Genomic DNA, 20,424 nt, shown 5'->3' on the forward strand with positions numbered 1-20,424 from the left:
ACACAGAGTGTAATAGGGAGAGAAGAACAATTGTTGGTTATCTTGAAACCAACAACCTGGAGAAGAGATCTGGTAATTCTACAGGCACACTTCACAGCTTCCATTTTCCTTAGATGACAGTCTGAGGGCAAAAGAAAAATGAGAATTCAAACAAAAGGCTGGAGGTGGGGGTGGCAGGAGTTAACATTAGCAAAAATTCTAGACAACCTTTCAATCGTCAGATTAGAAAAACTGCAACTGTGCAGAAAAAAATACTACTGTCACTGTCAAGCAGAAAAAGCCACAATAATTCAGCTCAGTGGGGCTTCAAACAGCTAAATTTCAGGATAAAGGACTTTTAACAGTAAATCTCCATGCATTTAAAGTAGTAAATTTAACATCAGGGAATCCTACAAAAGCACTCATCACTACACACAGTTCAAAATCAGAACTTTGAACACACAGGCACATGTGTACTCAGTTCACAGGCACATGTGTACTCAGAGAGAGGGGAAAGTGGGAAAAAAAGCATGAAACGGAACATTTGGGTTTTTCATTTTTCCTGGGTCATTCAAAACCAAAATTTATCAAGTCTAATAGAAGATTTTTCTATAGAAATATGCTCTCCTTCTGTTCTTCTGAAAGAGATATAATTAAGGAAAAAGCTGACAGTAGCCTTTGCTTTCCTTTGAGGAAATTTGTTATAATTATTTAGTAAGAAAGAGCTAGGTTGAAACTGAGTATTTCCAGATCAGATGGAACTAACTAGATAGGTATAACTAGATCTCCTCAGGCAAAGAGGGGACTAGATGACCCTGGAAATGTTGTCCAGACTCCACAAATTTATGTCAAATCCTACAGTGGCAATCATAGAAGTGATATGGAAAGGTGAAGAGATGTACTCAGATCCTGAAGGTCTGTGAACCATGGCCCCTCAGCACCTTGAATGATTAACTCCCCCTTATCCAAAAGGAGGATGCCTCTGCCACCACAGCAGAAAATCAGAGTGCCCTCAGTGGTCACCTTAAACTCAGCTCTTTTGTATTATCTTCATACAAGTTTATTCTCCTGGTTCAATCACTTCTGGTTATTTGAGAGTCCTGATCCTTCTGTGCAGAAAGTTCAACTGAGAAACTTCATATTGCACACCTCATCCAATGACTAATCTATGCTGGTTAACCTTAAAAAAAAGCTCTGTAATTCATGAGAATGAGAGGATACCTAAATTAATTCTGTTCTACACCTACTTACAGAGCTTTGTCAGCACTTCATGCATAAATACACCTGAACCACGAAACTGAAGTCTATTCCTGAAGCCAATGCAAGAATATGGTGCCTAAAAATAAATTTTAAGAAATCTTAGGGAGGATGTAGGCAATGTGGTTCAAACCATTAAATATCACAGGTTACACCTCACTGATATATTGCTCATCATACAAAGAGTGAAGACAACATCATTGTGAGGTATTCTTACATCTTTTGATAAGCAGACTTTTTGGAAGAAGCCTCTCCCAATCATGTTTCAAGTGGAAGCTGGGGCCAAAACACTCAATACAGGAAAACAAAGCAAAAACAGTGACATTAAGAGCAGAAGCAAAATGCATTATTCAGGGGTGGGGGAGAAATAGCCCTCTTAAATAGAAAACCACTAAATTTTCTAATGACGTGAACAGGATGGCGTTGTATAGGCCAGAACAATAGCTTTATATTAGTTATTTACTTAAAATAACCATAAGAAAGTCTGTTTAAACTTTTAGGCGAATACTTGTTGCACAGCAGGCAGCAATATTGCCCAGCTGTTAGATCCTACAATTCTGAGCATCTGAATTCAATGTTAATAAGCAGGACAGTACTCATTCACTAAAACTTGTCACAGAAACACTTTGCCCACTTTCCTACCTTCGAAATAGGCAAGATAATTTTGTGAATAGCAAAGGAAAACATACTCATTTAATGAGCTCAAAGAATTTAATTACCCGAAAGCTTGTTATCTTTTCCTCTAACCCCCAGCCTTCTTATCACACCAAAAGATACAAACCTTGCCCTACAAACATTTTTCTCCTCCAATAAAGGAAGTTATTGAAAGCTAACAGTCTTACTCCAGTACTATGTAGAGTTTTGAGAACAAGCTAAAAGAGGGTATGATTCAAAAGTTTTTAGCCAAAACATTGCTCAGTTAACTTACATAAGTGGTTCTAAGGGTGTGCCCGTATTTGCATTAGTTCACACCAGGAACATGTTTTTTGTGTGAACTGCCTGATCATTCCTGTTGATGGTGTGTTAGTTCACATCACAGAGCTGTTTTGGAACAAAGGAATTGGATTCCTCTTAGGTTAAACTAAGGTAACATCAGACAATGTATGCCAGGAGCACACCCAATGTGTTCCAGCTGCAAACAGGCATTCAGGCCACAAGAACAGACTAGAGAGTCTAAAATTTAAAGTCCTGAAGTGTTTGGAGTGTGATGTTGAGTTCTCTGCACTGCTTTGATCTACTGTTCTAGTTCAGCTGCCCTCCCCACACTGCTATAGACACAAGTTCAAGCACTACATGTTTTTACTTCCTGCACGCCCACTCAGATCTCCTGGATGCAGATCCACCTTTAGGATATGTTCTATACCATCCAACCCACTCATGCAGAGCCTGCCTCAGTTCCTTGACCAATAAAGAAGCAAAACATGAGATTCTTTGTCTAACTTAAGGTGTCTACTTGTGAAAGGCTTGCCAACATTCCCTAAGGGCTCACCACTAGGACATAAAAAAATTAAATAAATAAAAGCACACTGGTTGTAACAACAGGTAAGAGAACTCAACATGAGGAAAGACACAGCAATGGTAAGAATTTTATAAGATCTTGGAGACCTGAAGCTGTGATAGGATATCTTACACTAAAGAGGAGAGAGGAGATGTTCCAGTCATGGTCCCAAGTGCACTCCTGCAGAGCCAAACAGCAGCCTCACACTTTGTAGGGATCCTGGGCAGGGCAGCCTTGCTGGAATTGAGCTGGTCAGATGCCAAAGCAGCTAAGCACACTGCTCCAACCAAGTTTTTTTTCTAGTTTACTGCTCAGAGGAGCCTATGAGATTTCTAATAATTGCATTCTAGAACACTTGTAGAATATCCCCACCTCTTACTTTCTCCCAATTTTTAGAAGCTAGAATTTTATTTCCTTCTTTCTTTCAGTTCTATAGGACCTTTTGCTAGCCCTCTACAGTCTTTCAATAACAACCTGTTTTGAAAAGCCTCACCAGATCACTTTACACCCAAGAATGAATTTACAAGAATCCAGCTGCTGTTTTTTTTAAATAAAAAGTTTAGACAGAGCTCCCCAGCATTGATGTTAAACATGTTATCCACCCAACCATCACAAACCACAAGTGAGACATCAGTGATACTAGATAGCCTCTGAGAAGTCTTAGATTTAACAAAGACTCTCTAGAACACTTTTCACACACCACCAATACTCCAGGTAGTTGTAGCTCACTTTGCATCTCCAGCTTTTCTGCACCTCTAAAGAAAGTACTGGATAACAGCTGAGCAGGGTCTGGCCTGTGAAGTGACAGATGAAGGGAGCAAAACCACTTGAGATGCCCACAGCCCTCACAGGCTCTGCAGGACTGCTGAAGGGGAACACAAGGGCTACAAAAAGGCATGGCACTAGACAGAAAGCTTGAGAAAACTTTTTCCATGGGGCAAAGATAAGGTACATGTTTAAACAAAACCAAACAAACATAAAATCACCAAAACTGTAAAACTAAAACTGTCATATATAGTTCTAGAACAAGTCCATTCAAAGCACATAAACCTTAATTTATATTAAAAGTTCTTTTAAAAACAGTACACTTGCTTTATCCACCTTAACAGACTTCACATTAGAGTACTATTAATGACCCCATTTCAAATTCATTTCAGTTAGTCTGCACACTCTAAACAAACTTTTGTATCAGGTGTGGAAAGTAAGACTTGCATTTCCCAGGACAAAACCTAGCTCTTACCATGGCTGCAGAACACAAGCTGAGCAGCGTTAGGGATTCAGCTCCTCTTGTTTTGTTTTCAGATGAGAAGCCAACATTCAAAGGCAAAGAAAAGTACTCTTGTTTTGTTTTCAGATGACAAGCCAACATTCAAAGGCAAAGAAAAGTAGAAAGACTTCTGAAAATACCACATCCTGGCAGGGCTATGACAATGTAAGCCAGATATGAGGCCTATCTGGACCTCAACCAAAGCCATACCACTCTGGATAACAAGGAAGTGAAAGATTGAGCTGTTAAGCCTAGTGACAGTTTATGAGTGGTACCAAACATACCCAGGTCAGCAGTTTTAATCAAGGAAAGAGACGGTCACTGGTGGTTTCTTTACATTCAACTCTGCTAATTTCATGAGGTCATTGAACCCAAGCCAGATATGAGCTATTAGATCAAACTTCATTCTCCTCTAGACAGCTTAATGGGATTTAACAAAGTACTTTAAATGATGCAAAAACATACAAAGAGTACCAGCATCAAGGCTCTGCAATGTTGTGTCTTTGATAATCCCTTCTACTTATTTGGCCTGGTGAAGTCAATTAAAAAAAAAATAGACCATTTAGCCTGCCACTACAGACCAAAGTTTATTGTCTTTCTTTATACACAGTGGGTAAAGACTGGTTGGTTTTCTCTTTAGGATGGTGGCATTTTTCCATCCTTGCAAGACACAGCGAAGTTGCTTTTGCTTTCCTCAAGGATGTATTTTTTCACCTTTATTCAGGAAATTTTTACTTTTGCTGAATTGCCTCCACAATGACAAAAACACATCACCTAGACCCAGCCACACCACAAAATCATTTCCTACATTAGGTCATTGTGAGATTTCTGGTCATCCCTAGTTATTTTCCATTTTGATGGAAACTCAGCAGAAGAAATGGAAAAACATCTCAACACTGTAACTTTCTCAGAGTATATGGGTGCATGAATTTGACCAACAGATGATGCACACCCAGAACCAGTGACACTGCCCCTATTAACACTCTGAGGTCATTTAGCTACTTCTGATTTTAGTGTAACTTTTAATCCAAAACCAGCTCTAAATTACACTGGAACATAAAAAATGGAGGATAGATCTTTTCTTGAGACCTTGGTTGAAGCCTTGAAGTCCCTGTCTAAGTTACCTCCACATTCATGCAAGTTGAAGATGGAAGCCATTTCCCAGCTTTTCTGTTTACTAACAGCACTGCAAGTTTTGGCAGTTAAGTAGCTTTTGGCACCAGCTAGTTCCCAACTACCTCACACCCATATTTTTTCTCACATTTTCATTTTCTTTCTGAATTAAAAAAGGACATTGTTTTCACCTGTTAAATTACAGTGGCAGCTGTCCAGAAACCAGGATGAAGGAATCTAGATTAAAATTCAATAGCACCAAACATAGCAGTTTCTTTTAAATAACAGCTTCCTTTGTACTGCTGAAGATAAAGGTCATGTCTGTAAGCCTTGTTTATTTTTAGGCCAGCATCATTTTTCTACAGAAAGCATTATCCATTTTGGTTAAAAGCAACATTTCCAATATAGTCTAATAACTATGACAGAGTACTACTTAAAAACACAATTTAAAGCTTGTGTGTGAACACACTCAAGCTACCAAATCTGCATTAAAGATACAGCTTAGAACTTTCTGCAATATCACAAAGAGTGGCCACACAGAGAAAAGCCACTATTCTCCTTTGGTTTGCTGATCACAGCTCTGACTTGAGCAGACAGGCATCAAGAAATGAGGTAAACTGCACACAATAATCCACTATTCCTTCCCTCAGTGCTTTCTTTCAGGTGAGAGAATCACCCATCACAATAGTGAGATACCTGGACAGATTTCTTCAGTAGATTCAGGGTTATTTTTGTGGGCTCACTTTAGCTGGGTGGGTTGCAAGGGAACACCTGGATTTACAACCCCAAATGCTTCTTCCCATCAGCTCCAGGCTGCAAGGAAAGGCTTTGCCATGTGAGATCACCTATTGACAGCCACCTTGAAAAGGTAACAGCACCCAGCTCTCAGCTTGAAAGGTTTTATATTCCCTTCTTGAAACCTCCCTCCTCCTCTCCAGCTTCTGCCTTCTCACATACAGCTGGTATCACAGAGAAAAGGAAGTTAAAAAGGAAACTACACCAACCCCTATTAAAAAAAACTCAACCAAAGGTACTGCTTTGTATTTGTTTAAATCTGTTTCTTTTACATATTTAGTCAAAGACTTGAATTAGAAAAGCAAATATTAGCAGGCTCCTAGGATGGTACTTTGACACCTACAGGACACCAGAAACCCTTACATGAATCAAAATTCATTAAAATAGGCTCTCGAGGGGAACAAATGCATTCTTGGAAGGCTCAAGGGAAGGAGTGTTTCTTCTTCAGGCAGAAATGATACTGGCCCAGCTCTCAACAACAATCTCTACTTGTAACAAAAAATGCCCAACAGCAGTAGGAGCACCCAACACTTGAAATCACAAGGAAAATACTTATTGATATGGAAAAATGACAAATAACTTTATATGTAAATACTCTTACACAAAAGGGAAGCCATCATTTAAACATCTTCCTTGAAAAAAAAAAAAAGGAATTTTTATAGCTTGAGAAGTGAAACCACACACAAGCTGAAGCGCTGCACTTGAAATTTACACTTCTCAGTCAGACCAGAGGACTACAATGCAAGAAACCTTCCCAGAAGCCAGCAGCATCTGATGGAAGTTTCAGGGCAGCAAGAAGCCACTCTGTGCTGCAATGATTTAAGGTTTGCTTTGTTATCTGCCATCCCCCAGTGTTAAAACCATGAGGATCTGCAGCAGGATGGGACTTGTCTGCATATCACCTACCACAGTTCATGAACTGGCATCTCAAGCCAGCTCAACTCTAAGCCCAGCTAAGCTGGACTATCTGCATCCCATATCTGCCACTCCTGTGGAGGCTGCAGTAGTCAGAAGGATGAAGCCAAATTGCCTTAAACTGTCACAGCTTGTCACAAAGTGGTATTTGTCAGCTCTCAGGGGTTCTGGCAGCCACAGCTCAGTCTCACATCGTTCCAATCAAGCAGGTTCAACGCAGCTCAATAAGGAACCACCGTGTGAATCCACTCTTACAATGGTGCATACCACTCTGACCACAAATAAACTCAACAACTTACACAGGATCCCAAACTTGCAAGTGGACCTGTCCCATTTCTTCAACAGCCAGTGTAAAAATAACACCCACTTCCCCTTGACCTACTACATTGAATGCCTGAACCTTTACAGGAAAACAATCAACTGCCCTTGCTATCACAGTCGACTTCAGCTGCATCAGAAAGTTAAGGGAACATTTCACTCTGTTCTCTCATATTTAGGGACCAAAGAAATTTACCTGGGGTAGAAAGTTTAGGCTGGGGTTGCTACCGTGTCTCTATTATTACTAAAACCCTTTTGTTCTTGGAACAGCAACATTTATATTTTGGTGATCAAAATGTAATTGAGTGCTCTAGGAGTGTGAGCATTTGCTCATCTAACAGTCCAAAGAACAAGCTTTCCCTTTCCATTTGAGAGCAACAAATATATAGAGATTAAAACTCCTAAAGATTTTGAAAATAATATTAAAAATATTGATTTTCTCATTCAATAAAGGCACAGTTTTGAACTACATGAAGCAAATCTGTTTAGTCCTATATAGGCAAAAAATAGCATCACAAAACAATTCAGAGTATATGCAGTTCTTAGACATATGACATCTACTTCAAATCCATTTCCATCCTGTTCTTGTACAGAATTTTTCCATTTTAAAGTAGACTTATTGAAAAGTAGCAATATACATTGAGGATACTTGAGAATCAGTGCTCCCCCACCCCCCCCAAAAAAAAAGATACTCAAGCATGCAGACTTACTTGCATTCCCCAGGTACACTGCAGCCCCCATGGAGCAAATTACATCCTTGTTTACACACAGCTGTAGACACAAAAAGATTTGGGCATCAGTCTGGGCAGCCAGGTATCCATTAGTGCAGCAGCAATGTGGAGCTCTTCAGGCAGGGCTCCTGTCATTTAGCCTGTCTGTTATATGTGCAAAGCAGACTGCCTTCTCTGCCATGTTCCAATAGTTGTTCCTTCCAGAGAGTTATTTCACAGAACACAGCCCCATTACAGCCAAAAAGCTTTGCAGCAGGACTGTCAGCACTCAAACTTTTATGAAATACAGTTGTTTTTAAAACCTGGTATAAGACTGGTATTTTGCTGGAAATCCAGAACTTTAAGTGATACATGACCTTGAGTAAGCTGTAAAAACAGTCCTTCCCATCATTAACAAGCTTTTTACTGAAAAGGAACAGAAAACAAAACTAAAAAGCCCTCAGCAGAAGGAAGACTATATCAAATAATTTTAGCACTAATTACTGAAGGTAAAATGCAGAGGTATTTGATTGAGTGGTACATTAAAAGATGCAACTACACTTGAATTTCTGTTCCCATTAAGAGCTATCAAAAAGCTTTCAGCTTTGCACACTTTTCACTCAAAACTGTTTCATTTGCAGAAACAGTGTTATGGGTGCATTTTTACAGCATTGCAGTCTACTGTGTAAGTGATGATATCACTTCAATAAAATCTTACATTAACAGATGTAATGCATCATTTTGCTTTGAAAGAACACCACCATCGAATAAAGTAAATTAGTAAAAGGATGTTTCCCTGAATACTAGATTTGTTTAGGTATGTTCACAGCACACACCAGAAGCAACACTGTATCCTGTGCTCCACTTTTCACTGAGGATGTTTAATTTAAAGATTTGTATTGAAAGGACAAAGCCTGTAAGTCCTAAAATTAATATGCTACAGCACTGACACCAGAGAAATACCTACAGCAGTTTACAGTAGGTTTCATCCAAGACAAAGGAAATATACTACCTTGTTTGCATTCTTCTCCCATCCAACCTTCCATGCAGGCTTTGTTTCCATTTTGATCACAAGTGTAGTGACCAACAAAGTCATCTCGAGGGCCACAGAACTTGTTGCACAGAGCACTGTAGTAATTTTCATCACATTTCACCCTTATTTGCACTTCAAAGTGGGCAACAGGACCATTGATCTGTAGGGTCTTCCATCGATCTTCTGGGTTGATCATGCCAGCATGTGCCACTCGCTCTATTAACAAGTTTTCACCTTTTTGGAAAGAAAGGTCAATTCAACAGGGGGTTAAGTTTGATAGCACACAAGGACATATGGAATCCAATCAGAAGTACTCAACTGGTTAAGGGAAAATCCAAGCAAAGAAAATGTTAAGATGATAAAGATCTACTGTATAACTGAATTTTCCTTTGCTTTGCAGAGTTCATTACAGGAAGGCCAATTTAAAAAAGTGTCCCAAAGGAAATATTAAAAAACCCTGGAACATAATCCATAGGAAATAGCTTATTTTTCAAGGCAGCCAAACATACCACACCCACATGCTGACAACTAGCAGCTTTATCTTGATCTGAGGCTCTTCTTGCCTCCTTTTTGTTCTTATAAAATTGCAAGATCTGCATAATTTCATAGCTGAGATAAAGTTCTCTGCTGCAAGTTTAATTTAAAAAAATAAAGTAAAACACACTATATTCAATTTGCTGCACAATCACTGAGCAATAATGAATGCTCCAGTAGGCTTGCATTATATACACAAACTAGCTCGTTTCCCTTTTATTATTGACTCTAAAATAAAGGCAAAACATTTAACAACCATTCCATAGAACACTAGACAGCTAGTGTTTGACATTTTGAGAAGAAATAAACAAGTGAACCCAGGATTGTCAAGGGCCATTCTCAGCTCTGTAACCTCCTTATCCTCACCCCAGGGAAACTCCTGATAACTGTGATCTCTGCTGCAGAACACTCTGTGAGCATCTTGCCTAGTCCCCATGGAAAGCAGCAGCTCTGCTACTGCCAGGTTCCACTCACTGAGGCCAAACCTGCACAAAGAATTACACATCCCAGGGGAAAAGAGGATTCTAGGCTGTAACACTACAGAAACTGCCAACACAAAGTATTGTCATTCACATAAATATCCATTTTGTATCTTTATCCATGTAATTCTTTGTATAGAAGCTTCAATACCAGGAGGTGAGACAGTTATAGCCAGTCCAATGAAATTACAAAATTGCTTCAGCAAATATTGAGAATAAGCAAAGCTCAGGGTAGGGGGTAAGGGCAGACAGTGAGCAAGCCCAATGGCAGGAGTTTTCTAATGGGTTCACCATTCAAATCTGGTACCACCCTGCTGTACAGCTTTTCTGGGTGACTAAAAGTTGCGTCTGGAACTGCAAAAGCTATTCAAGGATGAGAAAAAGGTACACATGCTTCACTTGAACACATTAATTTCATACACATTTATGAAATAGCTGTAATATTGCCTGCTCAGAGTTTCAGCACCCATTTTCTTTAAAGAAAGATTCCGTAAATTACATGTTAAAAGAAATGAATAATCAAAAACCTGCACACAGCAAGAGGCTGAGATGATAGTGAGACAAAGTCTGAAGATCAAATTATTAATAATATAGAACAAGCCAAGCTGGTAGCGAGCAATTCTAAGCTACCACCTTTAGCAAACTCATTTTACCTACCCAGTTGTTTTCTAGAACTCATTAACCTTATATGTTTAGAAAACAAAACCCAAGGAGTGACTGCTTCTCAACCAGAACATTGACAGTTTAGAGCAATCCTGTGCAAAATCTCTTAGCAAAGTGTTTTCAGCCACTCCAATTACAAAAGAGAAGAACAGTTACAGAATTAGCAGGCTCTCCAAAGCATCTTGCTCTCTTGGCATCTTTATCCAAGCTTGCTTCTATAAAAATGTTTCCTCTTGAAATTTAAAAACATTGAACTTAAAAAGAATCCCCTTTAACTAAGCATTGAAAGGTACTCCAGTTTTTAAGACCTCACAGTATCACTCTGCTTTATTATTAAAAGTGGTGTTGCCATGCATAAACTGTAAGTCATGCTTGCTTGGACTAGACTGCATAAAACATTTTATGGCTGGCCAAGACACACTGAAGCCTATCCCTCTTTAACTCTCATTCCTTATAACTCTGTGTATAAACTGCTCTGTTATCCAGCAGCATGTATAAGATAGAAAAGGCTGCCTGCATTTTATTTTTGACCAAGAGAACATTTATCATAACAATCACCACTAGAAGTTTAATTATTAGATAGAATCACAGAATTTTTAGGTTGGAAAAGACCTTTAAGGTCATCAAAGCCCAACCATTAACCCAGGACTGCCAAGGCCACCACTAAACCATGTCCCCAGGTGCCACATCTCCACATGTTTCAAATACCCCCAGGATGGTGACACCACCACTTCCCTGGGCAGATCTCAGCATCTGTTAATCTCGTTTTCCTCCATTCACTGTTGAAAAACTATTAAGGAAAACATGCTGAATCACTGGATGGTCAAGGAAAATTAAACAAATAGCAAATATATATTACAGAGCTGCTTTCCTGCTATAAAAGCAACATAGGCTCCTTATAAACAGCTGCAGCAGCCACTGCTGTGAAAGTATTGCCTCAAAGTGCATCAGATTGACTGAAGAACAGGTCCTGAGATTAAAGGAGTGGCTCATATAATAAAATTCTTATCAGGCATCTTCAGGCTAATGGAGATTCATCAGACCCAGTTAACTGGAACAAGCATTACAGCTACTGCAAATATACCTATGCAGAACAGACCTCTTGGTACCAGGGGTCAAGAACAGGGGAAATAACCCAAGAGTGCTCTTTTTATCTTTTTGAACACTCAAACTTTATCTTCACAAGCTCCTCTGAAAAGCAATGTATTCAGAGTCTTAAGGGTTTTTCCTCAAAAAACTTATCAGTATAAGTAGGGTTTAACAGCCTAAATAAGCAAGCCAAATCATTTACCCTGAGCCACAAAAGGCATGAGGGAAGCAGCTCCAAGCCATTTCATTTATAATACTAAATTCTTATGTACCAAAGTATGAGAGTTCTGTTTAACTTCAAATTTAACACTGATCCTGGTTAGAAGGTGCATCTTCCAGAGAGATCTGTAAACACAGGGAAGAACGTGTTTGTCAAGGTTTCTCCTTCCTCCCCCACAATACCAAAGCGTGTCTGAAGAGATCCAGCCTCTCTCACCTAACTGTTTTGATGAGACAAGTTTGCTCCCTGCATCTGACTCTGCCATAGAAGTTCACCTTAGGGGTTCACACTTACTACTTTTAGCCTTCAGTAAAGGCATAACTGAATTTCTCTGGTTATTGGTCAAAAAGGCACATTCATTACTCAAACTTACATACACACAATGTAAGCAATTTCCTTGATTAACAGGTTTTCTACAAGCCTCTCTAGAAAAGCAGATAGTGGTACAGATATTTGCATAAAAGGAGATGATGCCTAAAAGGTAGTTCTTTAATTAATGTTCCCAGAGCATCTGATTCTTGGAAGAGAAAGCCTTGCCTGAAGAGTATTTAACTGTGCAGTATACAAACAAGAGCACTGCCCATCAGCACCCCAACCCTCTGCAGAGGTCAGACATCCCCAACAGGGCTGTAGAAAAGGGGATGCTGGTAGTTTTTTTGTAAGGGAACACACATGTTCATGTGACATCACATGAACTTCACACCCAAAGGAGCAGGAGGTGCCCATCTCAGGAAGGACATTCTCTCCAGAAATATCTTTTGAGCACTGTGGACAGATGAGTCTCCTACAGATTAATGGGAAGGACCAAAGCAACCACTGCATGCCTGCAGCAGACACAGAGTCAAATGGAAAGTTACTTCCCACGTTAAGATGCCACCTTGCTTTGTCAAGGCAGGGCTGGGTTGGGCATTGCCAAGAGCTCTGCTGAAGTCTGCCAAGTCAAGTGACTTACCTGGAAAGTGGAACTGCTGTGACAGATGACAGTGAGCAGGCCCTCTGCAGTGACTTTGTATCTAAGCCAGTTTCCTCTCCCCCTCTTCCACCCTCCCAAAGCAAACAAGTGGTAACACTACACTGCCCCAAGCTTACCCCCGAGCCAACCCTGCTGCACACAGGAGGAGAAAAACACACCAGCAGTTCAGGAACTGGGGGTGAAAGACCCTCTAAAGAATTTGTACAGGAGAAACATTTGCTGTGGCAGACTTGCTCTTGAGATGGTTCTTCACAGGTCAGCTCTGAGTCCCCCTGCCTTCACTAAGTGCAAGAAGAATGAAGGATTCTAGGACACAGGGAGGGAACAATGACAAATGCTCTAGAACCCTCAAGTTGTTCACTGGAAGCCTCTCTTTCTAGGTTTTAGGGGAGGTTTTTTGTTTGCTTGTTGTCTTGTTTGGGTTTTATTGTTTATTTTTGTTGTTTTTGTTTTTAATACCCACTTTAGAGTCTAAGCTGGAACACAGACCCTACTTTTAACTTTCAGCCTTACTCATCCCCATTAAAGGAAAGCAAAACCTGACTCTAGAACTAATTAATCAGTTTATAAACAGACTCTGGCAATTACTTTGATTAATCTATCTTACAGTAGCAACAGAAGATACATGTAACGTGATCCCCAGATCAGCACAGTGCTCAGGATTGACAGGGAGTTAAGCTTTCCACAGACATTCACTTCACCCCTCCAGGACCAGATACGGTCTTTTCTCTGGAGGAGCTGCTGTATTCCCTTCCCTCTTCTCTAACATGTGAATTTTTTACTGATCTGTGCCTGTTTGGCAGTTGGGTGGTGCTTGCAAAAATACATCTTTGAATTGAAGCATCTTTGTGTCTCAACAGATTGACAAGGCAAAATCTACTGGAGGACTCACTGCCAAGATCCCTCAAAAAAGAGAAAACCTTCAGCATTAAGGAATTCTTCTTAAGAATCTTATATGCAAATGTAAATTGAAGCCCAGCAAAGCTTCTATAAACACATCTCTATAACAGAATCAGAAAACTGACTATAGAAACATTAAACCAAGACAAGCACTTCCCTAGTCTTCTGCCAAATTACAGGCCAAGAAAGCCTTCCTAAATTCACCTGACAAGCCTTCAAGCTTTCAGCTGCAATACAACTTTGCAGTACCTCTCTCTGGCAGCCTAAATTAAAGGGAAGTTCACTGTCCATCAGCAGTTTCTCATAGAGCTAAACTGTAATCTGACACTTATATACTCTCCCACAGTTCATAGAAACTGTTAATTTAAAGAGATGGCACACTGGGCCCTCCAGAAAACACTCTATATCCTGTTGGCCTCAAGTTCAGGGAAAAAAAAAAGAATGCAAGTAAAGAGCTTTGTTAGAGCTTGTTAAACTAAAAAGCATAACAAAGACCTAACACAAGCCTGAGATAACTGTCTTCTTATCAAGTGTATTCAAAAGAAATATGGGGTTTAAAGCTACAGATTTGCAATAGGATTCAGCAAATTCTAAGAAATAAACAGAAAGTTACAATACTATAAATTTATTACTAAGCTAATTAAAAATGAAATCCAGCACTTGAATGCATACAGATGATTTGCAGAATAGGCTGTCTCTTTATGCTCAGTCCTTTCTACATCATCTCATGAGTTTATCTGCCCTCTGTAACTAGGGCATGAATATTCTAATATTTGCTGTACTAGCTGCCTCTAGATAAATTATTCCCAAGCTGGAAACCATTTAAATTAATTAACATCACATAGTATATTTTAAACAAAGCATTCAAGAGGATTCCTCCAATCTGTTACTGTGTAGGATATCTACACTTATTCAAGATTTGGGCTTACTCTGCTCAGCACACAAGATCTCATTTTGAATATCACACCCAGCTTTAGGAAGTGCCATTCAAGAAGGCTGTGGACAAACTCAACTGAAGGGCTGCAGCAACATTAATCAGAGATGTAAAGAAAACACAGCCAATAGAAAAAGTCTAAAGGAGCTGTTAAACAAGACAAGCTTAACTCTAACAGAAGAAGGGTTCAAGAACTAGTTAAACTAAAAACTCATCGTTACTGATACAGAATCTGATGATGATTTGGGACATATATATAACCTTTTCACTATCTTAATGGTCAAACACTTACCTTCCCCTACATTGATCCCAACAATGAAATGAAACAGTCCATCAATAATCACAATGCAAGCCTGAGGTTCATTTTTATCTTGTAGTCAGAAGCACTGGCTATTTTAGGACATATTTGTAAACCATTTACAAAGAGTAGGTTCAAGCTGGAGTCCTGCTTCAGCAGCATTATGGCAATCAGCACCTTTATATGATTTTGAAATATTTATAAAATAATCTTGCTTTCACTTCAGATCAATAACCCTGCCTTGACACTGAGTATTAGCATTTACAGACTGAAAATGCAAGGTAAGCTCCAGTATTTGAGGAGAATCAGAGAATGGATCATACCATCATAAAGAACAACTTCAACAAAACCGTGAAGTATGCTTTCCTTATGGGGAGCAAGAATGCTTAATTGCTCACATGATCATGGAAATTACTGCATAGCCTGATCACAGGCAGACTGAGGAGAATTTGAAGTGCAACTCTACAGATTATCTTCCTTTTTCTAAAAAAAATAAAGGGCCCAGCATGATTTGTAAACATTTTTTTAGAGCTAATTATCAAGAGTCTTTGATAATTAGAACAAAAGAGTAATTACACCCTTTTGTTACAACTGTCCATTCTTTTTCCTATACAGCAATAATTTTTCATAGTTCCTAACCCAATACTCACTGTTTGGATTTGTACATGCCCTTTACTCGAACAACAGCTTTGCCTAGAGCTGATCTGGAGGGATGGCTTATTGCAGCAGGATACAATTTCCCCCCTCCCCAGCCTCCACACATACAGCACAGGGTAAGTACAAATTCAAGCTTTACATAAATACTCACCAGCTTTTGTATCATTATCCCAATCCCATGCTTCTAATATTAATGTGAACGACCTCTGAAAAAAAAACAAGATGCCAATTAGACAGTAATAAAAAACTGTTATAACCAGACAAACTGATTTGAAATAAGTAGATATTACTGCTACAAGAAAGCCAACTGAAAGCAGTAGAAAATTTCACTTCTCTGTTGTCACGTGAAAGCCCTGGAAGGCATCTTCTCAAAAGAATGACATATAACAGCATTAAACATTGTGGGACAAGCCATGTTAACAGCAAAAAAAAAAAAAACATTCCATGCATACACACACATTGAGGGCTGAATTATTATTACTCTCCTCCCACTGCACCTAATTCTCAGCTTTGCTTAGCCACAGAAATCCCCTTCAGAAGCAGCCCTAAAAGGTTTAAATGAAATGAGGTTCTGGACCTTGGGAAACAGCTGGGATATTTAAGACTTAAGCAACTGAACCACCTCCCCTAAAATGGAACGAGAGACATCCTTTAGAAAGTGCATGAAAGATAAGTCTGTACCAGATCTGTTTTACAGAAAAACATATCTAAAGAAGAATACACAATTCACCCTGCATCTATCAAAAATTTAGACTTCTTTCTCATGAAAGGGTAACATAAAAAACAACTACAAAAGACACAGCGAAACAATTATTACAGTAAGCACACCTGGCATTGTACTTTTCCCTGAGGAAAGAAAAAACCCATGATTTCAGACAGTTCCTAAATGATTTAGAAAAAACAAGAAGCCTTTACTTCACTAAACCAAGGCTTCAGGCATTTTCCTTGGTTTATGATCAAAAATGTTGGACAGATGTTAATATTCAAATACTAAACTTATTTAGAAAAAAGTTATGCATACAGGTAATTTTTAACTGCTTTGAGTTGAACAAGAATAGCTGTCAAAGCATCCAGCTTTGATAGTTTCCAAGTGCTACAAGTAACATTGAGAGCCTCACATACATTGAAAATCAAGGAAAAATCATCATGAACAGGAAAGAGTTACTGCAGCACTATCCTAAAATCCTCCTATACACATCTTCATGCAGAGCCAAGCCCTGATGTGTGCACAGTTCCCAGCCTAATGATCTATAAATCCACATGGGTATGGGGACATTCAGCCAAGAAATTGCAAGGATCCTCTTTGGAAGAGGATTATGTAAGAATTCAGCCATCTTTCACAGGGGCATTAGGACTACTTTACTGTTACATCAAGAGAAGTGTGTTTTTATTTTGAGATAGGTCCTTAAGTGCTTTACACACCCCTCAACTCCACACCAAGGAGAGTTATCGTAACTCTGAAACCTCCCCATTTAAGAACAGCAGCCACAACAGGATCAGTGCTGAGGTCTTCCATGACTACAGCAGAATCATTCCACTCAGAAACAATGCGCTTGAGTGTTTATTTTCCTAGTGCTCAGTTACATTAATATACAAACCACAACTCAGCCTTTGAAAATAAGTCCTTCTACTGTGTTTTCAGCTTCAGACATATACTATGGAAGATGATTTTACATCACTGAAACAGAAACCGGTTTAGTGGTGACTATTTAGATTAGACTAAAGAAAGGAAGGGGAAAGAGAGCTCAGGAGTGACCATACTGGACAGAGACATACTTGAGCTTGTACTGCTCTTGGAAATGGACAACTGAGAGAGATCAGTTGAGAAAGCAAAGAGCTCTACCTCTGAGGTACGATAGCACAGCTCAACCCCACCCAATTTTTAAAGACAAACATTAGCAGAGCATTTTAGTAGCTTCACCCTCCAAATCCCTGCACTCCCCAGTCTCAGCACTTCGGATTCTACTGTACTCTGAAAACACTACCTGCAAACCCTCTTCCTATCTGCTTCCCTATCTGCTACCTGAAAAAAACACCCATCTATTGAATAGTTGAAAAAATAAGTTCTATATAATACTGCTCTAACATCATCTTTTGGCAACAGCATGTCTCCTTATTTTGTATCAAAATTATTAACTAATCCAGAATTTTGCAAATCAATGCAAAGTCCAAAGTTATCCACATCTTCCAGTTTTAACTACTTACCTTCTAACATATCCTTTCGTTTTCCTACATTCCATTGATTTGTATTAGAAGTATAGACCAGTGCTCAAGTGCCTCCAGATGTCCATTTATATAAAGGCTGGTCTTTCCTACTGCAAATTGGCTGTTACATCTGATTGCCCACAAAAGGCAGCAAAAAAATTTAAGATGGACTCGGTGTCTTAGGAAACAGACCAGTCATCTATGCTTTCCCATCATACCATTTGATAGCAGATTTGAATCTGTGCTCAGGATGCTAAGGAACTTTGATGGGTAAAAATTTCCATGCAAAGCACTGTTCCAGCATGATCATGCTGGACAGTGTGGATAAATAAGCATTTTAAGAAGCTTAAAACAAGAAATCCCACAGCTCTGGTGGCAAACCTCATGGTCTAAGTTGGCATAGTCTCTGGAGCCGAAAATACTGCTTTACGATCTAATAAAAACTTAATAGCACATTATGAGCAGCTATGGCTCTGGTGCAGAGCTGCTCCTCCAAAATGTGGAGGAGCCCACACAGCTCATGCTGCCTCCTCGTGGCTTTGCAAGCCCCAGGTCCCACAGGCCTGGTCTCCAGAATTTGCTTAGACCATCCTCCCACTGGTCAGGAACCACAGCCCACCTGTAATGAGTTTAAAGAACCTACACAGCAAAGACAACACAAAGCCTTTTAAATCCGTTCACTTCCCTGTGTCTACTTTTATGGGTGACCAGGCTGGCACTTGGCTGGTCACACATGAGCAAGCATTTGGAGTGTAACCTTTCAGGAAGGCCTGCAGTCACACTTGCAGGAGATTAGAGATGTTAATCAAATGACATTACACAGTATTGATAGACAAATCTGTATTTACTGGACCATCAGTTTCAGCTAGGACAGTACTCAGTTGTACAACTTCTGCTCTCTGCTGGGTTACACAGTCACCCTTTAAAAGCCCCAAACAGACACAGCAAGAATGCAACTGTAAAACTGATTTTTATGGGTATTTTACCTCTAGAGAAGATAGTTAAGGTTACCAACCCAACCTGTCAGCCTTCCTCATCTCCAGTTGGCCAATAACTTGAAAGAGGAATTCCTCCCTGTGGTAGTGCAATGGATCATCACATAACTACGGCATCTCAAAAGAGAAAACTGGTCCTTAACCCACTCGTTCAAAAAACCCAGTCTTGCCCACTACCACATATACCAAGTCTTGCACTAGATCTGCTTACATGTCTTTGAATTTTGCACTTCACTGTAAAACGACAGCTGAAAACTTACAAAAAAGCATCTGTGTTACTAAATGCGTTCATAATATGCAGCACTGAGAGCTTCCTACTTATGGCTCAATTATCAGAAACACATTTTTACTACGAAAATCATTCACTATTGGAAATTTTAACATCCATACACTCACCCTGAGTGTAACCTTATCCGATAACCAGAGTAAGCACTGAAGTTTAATAACACTAATGGATATAAATTTTAAAGCATATTTTCAGCTTCATACTGGCCATATTCATTTTATGAAAACTCTACCATCAGCTGACATTAGTCACATGTGCACTCTTCTACAGAAAGTCTTAACACAAACTAACCACCACAATCCACTGACACCAGCCACAAGTAGCTCCTCTATAGCATTGACACCTGACATCTTTCTTAAAATGTGCTTACAGAAATCAGCAACTAAACTTGCATTAATTTAGCTCTTGTCCAGAACCTAAGGAGTACCTATACAGCAAATATTTAACCCCTCACATCATCCAGCAGTGTCTTGGCTTTTTGACGTATCTTTAATATGAACAGACTCGCTTGAAAGTTATTTAAGAACATGTTTTCCACAGAGACTGTTGATGTAAGTGTGCTCAAGTTCATGCATAAATCTAACAAAAAACACTACACAAGTATCCTAAAAATGTCCCAAAATCATGAGCCTGACACATAATACACATACACATCACCACACCTTCTGCTTTAACTTGCACACAACTCTTGCTGTAGGCTAATAGAACAGCAGGACATGTATATTCCAGTCTGCTCTGATCTTTGCAAAAAGCTTTGTGAAGTATTATCTGTTGTTCATTTCAACCAATACTAGTAAAATATTTAGAAAATATTGTTAAAGTGACCAGGGCACTGATTTGAGGGGGAGGGGATGGGGGTATGGAACATACAGCACTGGAAACTGACTTGATTCTACCAATTCTGGTGATTTGGTTTATTTTTGAAAGAATTAAACACACCATCATTTGTGCTCATCATATCAAAACTCAGAAGATGTTAAAGGCTACGAGTCAGAAAAGCAACAGTGCACTTCTGCAGAAGAGCACAGCTTATGCAAGAGCCACTTCGTAGGAGTCAACTAAACAGATATGCCAAGTAGCTTGGAAAGATACAAATTAAGTCTGTTGATCCTGGTGATGCTGCCTCAGTTGTGTTTTTTTTTTTTTCCTCAGGATTCGTGTTTACACAAGCAACTTCAAAGCATTATTCCTCTGTTTACACCAAACAAAACACTCCCCACACTATCCCAGAGACCTCCTTTCTGGGGAGGGGGGAAACAAGACCTGTAATATTGGTTTGGCACTGTCTTTTCATGAACTGTTACTA

The 20,424-nt window shown here is 39.4% G+C and overlaps 1 protein-coding gene across 1 annotated transcript in view; it reads right to left on the bottom strand.

Annotated features, from left to right (window-relative positions):
• Positions 1-20,424, bottom strand: part of JAG2 (jagged canonical Notch ligand 2) — a 67,966-nt gene that overhangs the window by 27,093 nt on the left and 20,449 nt on the right. The window contains exons 2-4 of the mRNA XM_031066277.1: positions 15,784-15,838; positions 8,865-9,119; positions 7,853-7,913 (exon numbers count right to left, since the gene is read on the bottom strand). Coding sequence (XP_030922137.1) covers positions 7,853-7,913; positions 8,865-9,119; positions 15,784-15,838 — 371 coding nt within the window. The remainder of the gene's footprint in view (positions 1-7,852; positions 7,914-8,864; positions 9,120-15,783; positions 15,839-20,424) is intronic.

Source organism: Geospiza fortis, unplaced genomic scaffold (genome assembly GCF_000277835.1).
Source record: "Geospiza fortis unplaced genomic scaffold, GeoFor_1.0 scaffold23, whole genome shotgun sequence".
Taxonomy (NCBI): domain Eukaryota; kingdom Metazoa; phylum Chordata; class Aves; order Passeriformes; family Thraupidae; genus Geospiza; species Geospiza fortis.